Genomic DNA, 6408 nt, shown 5'->3' with positions numbered 1-6408 from the left:
ATGTCAGCCCCTAACTCAAACCAGAGAAAAGCATGCTGGGGTGCTAGGGACGAGCTGATGATAACCATGACAATGCCTCCTCCTGTGAGAAGTTCCAGAAAGAGTTTGAGGCGAGCTGTCCTGCTCAGTGGGTGAGTCTCCCTGTCTGGCTATAACCTATCTGTTACTCTGTTGACAATGACAGTCTATCATAGAGGTAGCCAGAGAGATCATCTAGATCTACAATGTTTGTATATAAAGCCCTGCTTCTATTCATTACATTTACATTTTAGTCATTTAGCAGACGCTCTTATCCAGAGCGACTTACAGTTAGTGAGTGCATACATTTTTTCATACTGGCCCCCTCGTGGGAAACGAACCCACAACCCTGGCGTTGCAAGCGCCATGCTCTACCAACTGAGCTACACTGGGCTACCATGCTGGTCTAATCTCCTTATTACTGAATTTGATGTAGCTACAGTAGTAAACTCAATGTGGATCACCAACCCTGGTCCTGCTCAAATACATCCTATCTCACATTGATCCTGACAGGTGAAATACTTCACCAAGAGGAGAGACTTCTTGAAGTATAAGGAGAAGATGCAGACGGAGGGCTTTGAGCCTGCTGACGGGCCTAAACAGTCACAGTCCTAGCCAGTAGCCACTGGTCAGAAGACTGAGAGGAGGACTTCCTGGGGCCTTCTGGTTAAGGATGGACAGCAGTGGACTGTCACTGGACACTAGAGCACAATCCTGCTATGCCTCCCAAAGACGACAGATGCTGGAGGTCAGTGACCTCACACCTGGACCTGGAAACTCTGGTTAGATGTGACCTACGGGCCGCAGTCAGATTCTCAAGCTTCTCCCCAAGTGTGCACTTGTCTTGTTCACTCCTTGCCTCAGACTAGTGAACATACCTACGTCACACATGGACAGGTGTGTGGTGATGTAACCACGGTGACTGCTGTGGAAAGTGCACCCGTCACTGTCACGGTTCTACTGGCTTCCTCTGAATCCCTCTCTGCTCTCTCAATACAACATCAAGTGGTTGCATGTGGCGTGACAATGCTTTTGTTTGACATATAACTGAACAAATCAACTGCTTCATGACTGTTAGTCTAACCACTGAATCATTTCTTATTTATGCTATTGTCAAAGATAGATGCAGATATTGTTCTTTATTTATGAATAGACAGTGACATATTATGTGCATGTGATTAGTTGTGACTGATAAATAATGATGACTCAATGGTTCAGTGTTATTTTATTATTTTATAACAATTGTGTTATGTTTCCATTAATCTAGGCCTATTGAGTGAGTTGAATGAGTGTAACAACTACATTAACGTTATTCATGAATGTTACAGTTCATTGGATTGGTTTGACAGTACAAGGCACATTTCTTTTATAGTACAAGTAGGCATGTATTTACAAAGGTTCTATATCCGTCTTCTAAAACAACACCAAAGTATGAAAACTTGTGCAACATCGAATAAATTATAAACAGAGATGTAGGATTTAGATTGCGTAATGTGCCTACATTCTGTAAAGGCCGACATTCTCATGATGACAGTGAATAAAGTACAAAAAGGCACACAATTACATTTGAATTTGTTCAAAAATATAAAGCATTTTATAAAAGTCATGGTGTACAACAGAATGTACACTCAGCTCTGTAGTCATAGCGACAGACAGCTCTCATGATTTGGCTGTTGATTGGAGAGGCACTTTACTCTGCAGTTTTCTCTCTGGTCTCTATTGTGTCTGACATGACACCCTATTCCCTATGGCTCTGATCAAAAGTAGTGCACTATATAGGGAATTTCAGCACACTGACAGTAGGGACCCAGTATGTAACACCATGAAGACATATAGAGTATAATTCACATGCATAGAAATACTGTTTTTGTGGTTATTGTGCTAGCTAAACCTATAGGAATATTATGTATGACATATAGTATTCTGTGTCCCGTAGTCATAATGTGTAAACCCACCTGTGAATCAATGTTTTTTTTGTGGGCCATGGGGTGGAGAGATTAGAAAACATAATCTATATAAGTAACATTTACAGCAACATACAGTAATATGGAGTAAAAGGCAATATGATCCACTGACTTGAGTCGGAGTCCATTCCATGCACCTCATACAGTGTAGGCTACTTTGGATGCATTTACACAGGCAGCCCAATTCTTTTATTTTGTGCAATTATTGGCAAAATATCCGATCTGATTGGTCAAAATACCAATTAGTGGTAAAAATAAATCTGAATTGGGCCGCCTATGAAAACGCAGCCTCTGCGTTTCCTCCCTTGTGGCGCTTCTTTCCTTCCACTCAGTCTTCCCCAACCTGCCCGATTCTCAGACGTTACCAGCCAGGTTGAAGGAATAAGCCTCAGTCCCTTTCAATTTGGCATTTACAGTAAAAGAGGCGGCGAGTGCGTCTCTGTTTTGAGACATCTTCAGCATTCTTCCGCTCTCTGCCTCTCTCTCTCTCTCTCTCTCTCTGCGTGACTGTCTGCACTCTCTCGCATCCCCGCGTGGTTATAAGCTGCCAGTGACGTTCCTGGCGATGGCCCAGTCTGGGAACTCAGTCAGGTTGAAGAGGGGCACGCCCCAGGTCATTATGGCCAGCATCACCACTAGAACACCAATCAGATTCACCCCAAAACCTGCCTTCACCTGAGACAGACAACAACAACACTGGGTAAGAAAGATGTACTTGTTCTCTCACTAATCATTGAAGAGCTACAGTATATACTGTATCCTAGGTGTTATATTTAGGGCCCTGTGTTTTGTGCAATCATGTGACATAGCAAGTTCTCTTATTTCTCATGTTTTCTTTATTATGTATATTTGTATTAGTTATACTATTTTGATATTGATTACTGCACTGTTGGGTAGCACTTGCAAGTTAAGCATTTCACTGTAGTTGTGCATGTGACAATAAAACTTGAAACTTGCATTTATCCAGAAATATTGAATTACACCAAACATGAAAGCAATTGTCTGAGGATGGTGCTGGACCATCTGACAATAAAAAGGAAAGGGGACACTTTGATGAAAAAGCTTTAAATAAAAAGGTTAAAATCCAGGCATGTCACATGATTGCACCAAACCCAGGGCTCTAGTTATAGTGACTGATTGCAGCTCATTAAAAGGTATTACGACTATTAAATAAATCTGTTATAATCTTGTATAATAGGACTGTTACATAAAAATGTCATAATTGCAACAACAGCCTTTGATTCTGCTTGGCACTGTGCTGTCCCGTCCCAGTGGGGTTTGTGCTTATGTGTTTGTGTTTGTGTCTCACCATGTCGCTGATCTGCACGTGTCCGTAACTGAACACTATGGCATTGGGGGGGTTCCCGACGGGCAGCATGACCCCAAATGACACACACATGGTGGCGGGGATGAGTGTGTGGAGGGGGTTGATCTGCAGGGTCTCCGACTGAGAGAGAGAGAGGGAGAAAGAGAACAGAGGTCGCCATTACTGAGTGTCACGCAAAGGAACAGGGTGTCTCTGACTGCTTTCAATAATATTGACAGTGGCACAGAGAGAGGAGGCGAGCAGATGGCTGTGTTGATGTTGAGAGAGGAGAGTAGAAGTGTGTAGGCTATTTGAGGACACTGAGAATCGAGTGGAGAAATTGAAGGATGGGGCTTAGGTTCTTCTTCATGGGCTCTCAGGGTTAGAAGAGAGAATATACTACGAGTGTGGTTCTCTCTGGAGCAGAGTGTATAAACACAGTGTGGTTCTTACCAGAGACGATCGAGAGGATAGGTAGAGAAGACTGACAGAGAATGACTGTTGTTATTCTTACCAGTGCAGAGAGGATAGGTAGAAAAGACTGACAGAGAATGACTGTTGTTATTCTTACCAGTGCAGACAGGATAGGTAGAGAAGATTGACAGAGAATGACTGTTGTTACTCTTACCAGTGCAGACAGGATAGGTAGAGAAGACTGACAGAGAATGACTGTTGTTACTCTTACCAGTGCAGACAGGATAGGTAGGAACACGGTGAGAGTGGCGGGGTTGCTGGCAAACTCTGTAACCGCAGAGACGAGCAGGCAGGCCAGCAGCGTGACCATCCACGGGGGGAGACCACTCATCGGCTCCAGCTGTCTGCCTATCCACACACTCAGCCCCGAAACCTGAACACACACACACACACGACCAGATACACACACATGATCAGACACACCACGCTGAGTTGTCTTTGATGAATGTAATATAGATTGTGATGCAACTTCATAGCTCATACAGTAAAGTATACAGTATAACCCACATTGGAATGTATAAAGTTCAGTCAGAATGACACAATTGAATGTGTACAACATCTAAAGTCCTGCATCACTATACTGAGAGCTTTGTTGTTTATAAAAGGATGTATTTGAGTGTTTTAGGAGCCTTAGTTCATGTTTTTTCAGGGCCCCATACTACACAACGAGGATGAGGAAGTGATTGGCTGTTTGGGGTAAGTTTCTCAAACGCGAAATAACCAAAAAGGTGCCTGGACCCTTCTATAACATGCCAATTACATAAAAAATTGAGATTTGGTTGTAAAAAATGTAACGTATCTTTTAAACTTATTCAACTCGAGACCCAAATGAGACATTGACCATCCTCTCGTCCTCTATTGACGCAAATTAGGAAGAAATAGTGTGTGATTATAGATGTATTCTCATAACTCACATGCCCAGGGCCTACTTTGGGTCCCAAACTATAGTTTAAGAAACCCTGGTAGTGTATATAGCCTATTGTCCATATTAGAGCTCTTGTATGTTACCTTGCAGCATGAATTAGGCTGTTTGAGAAGGTTTTAATCCTAAGCAATCTGCCCTGTGGTGAGTAGCCTCCATGTTGTTTGTACAGTAGTACAGTATATAACCTGTTACCTTGCAGCCAGCAGCCAAGGCGTACCCCCCTCCCACCAGGATGACGATCTCCCAGGGCATGAGATTCTGGAAGTCCTTCCAGGTGATCATGGGGGCCAGGGGGTCTGGGTCTCTCTCTGAGGAACCTTCCCCTGCGGGGGTGCTGGGGGCCCGAGAGAAGGGCCGACGGGCCGGGATGAGGAAAAGCAGGAAGCCCAGCAGCACGGAGACAGTGGCGTCGGTCCTGTAGCCTTTCCTGCGGGAACAAAACACAACATTAAACAACACCGTTTTTTTAATCTAACCTTCATTATTCAAGGTTAGTCTCAATGAGATAGACTGCATTTAAAATAGCACCCTATTCCCTTAATAGTGTGCCATTTTTCCCCCTTTTATAGTGCACTACCAAAAGGTAGCTACGTACTTCTCGAACAGCGACGTCCACCCGGGTACGAAGCCTGGTTCTCTGGTGAACCACAGCAGAGTCATCAGGATGAAGAACACTCCTGTCACCACCTCTGGATAGCTACAGCACAGGAAAAACAACACACAGGTCAGTTTGATTGTTTTCATTCAGCTTTTGGGCCATCAATTAGTCCTCAAATATGGTCTCTTGTCCCAGCTGTAACTGGAAAACGAGTCTAAAAATCACCTGATAGGCCCAAGCTTTATGTACTCGTCGTGGATCCTTCTCTCTGACAGCATCTCTCTCTTTGTCTTACGCTTTTTACTCAACGAGCATGTCTCCCTGAAACTGGACACACAACAACACAGTAAGGTAATATCACAGCGATACCTCCACAATGTGTGTGTGTTCCTGTGTGCGTTTCTTCCTCCATTTCACATGCATGCGAGGTGCTTACTTGCAGCCGAGGAAGAGGAAGTGCAGCCAGACCCAGGTCAGCAGCAGCATGATGATAGCGATGGGGAAACTGAAGATGAACCAGGTCCCAAAGTTGATCACCTTCGCATCCGGGTAGCGACTGCAAGGGGGAAAGAGAGAGAGAGAATAGTTAGTGATGGGAGGACATCCAGAGAGCATGGTTAACGTTAAACCAAATGCACCACACAATCTGTAAGGGTATCGTCCTCATAGTATAACACCAGCCATCTCGCCAAGAGGATCAGAATATGACCTTTTGGTGTCATGTCTATGGTGTTGGACTACTAGTTGCAGGGTAATCTCTCATGGACAGACTAAATGGATACGACGGCTATAGAGCAACAGTAGTTCTGGTTTTCCGTCACTGGTTATTTAGACGTATCAGGTTTGGGTGAAGGTTGTGCTTAAAGTGCAGGCTTGGATTTCAAGCAGAAATGTTTTGGAAGGGGAGGGGCTTTGGCTTAGAGTTTCCATTTAGAGGGGTGGAGACTTCACTACTATTGTTAGTATCTTATCTCATACATCTCCCCCAGAACTAGGGGTGTGGCATCACAAAATTTAGTCAGCCTGTGATGCAAATAACTGCCGGGCTCACGGTAATTTACCGTTAATTAACATAAACACATTTAGCATCTCCAGACTTCCACACATAGCCTACAAGCCACTG

General features: G+C 44.0%; 1 protein-coding gene and 1 pseudogene across 2 annotated transcripts in view; one reads left to right on the top strand and one right to left on the bottom strand.

Annotated features, from left to right (window-relative positions):
• LOC121546231 lies at window positions 1-1041 on the top strand (annotated as a pseudogene).
• A 190-nt stretch (window positions 1042-1231) lies between these two features.
• The window catches only part of LOC121546229 (solute carrier family 13 member 4), a 45283-nt gene continuing 40106 nt past the window's right edge, over window positions 1232-6408 (bottom strand). For both annotated transcript variants that reach the window (XM_041857326.2, XM_041857325.2), the window contains 7 exons: window positions 5722-5841; window positions 5511-5612; window positions 5283-5384; window positions 4880-5114; window positions 3974-4135; window positions 3292-3429; window positions 1232-2657 (listed from right to left, as the gene is read on the bottom strand). In XM_041857326.2, the coding sequence (XP_041713260.1) occupies window positions 2520-2657; window positions 3292-3429; window positions 3974-4135; window positions 4880-5114; window positions 5283-5384; window positions 5511-5612; window positions 5722-5841 (997 nt within the window). In that variant the 3' untranslated portion in view covers window positions 1232-2519. The remainder of the gene's footprint in view (window positions 2658-3291; window positions 3430-3973; window positions 4136-4879; window positions 5115-5282; window positions 5385-5510; window positions 5613-5721; window positions 5842-6408) is intronic.

Source organism: Coregonus clupeaformis, chromosome 30, assembly GCF_020615455.1.
Source record: "Coregonus clupeaformis isolate EN_2021a chromosome 30, ASM2061545v1, whole genome shotgun sequence".
NCBI lineage: Eukaryota > Metazoa > Chordata > Actinopteri > Salmoniformes > Salmonidae > Coregonus > Coregonus clupeaformis.
Note: the sequence above shows the minus strand (reverse complement) of the source record. Positions and strands in the feature narration are given on the sequence as shown.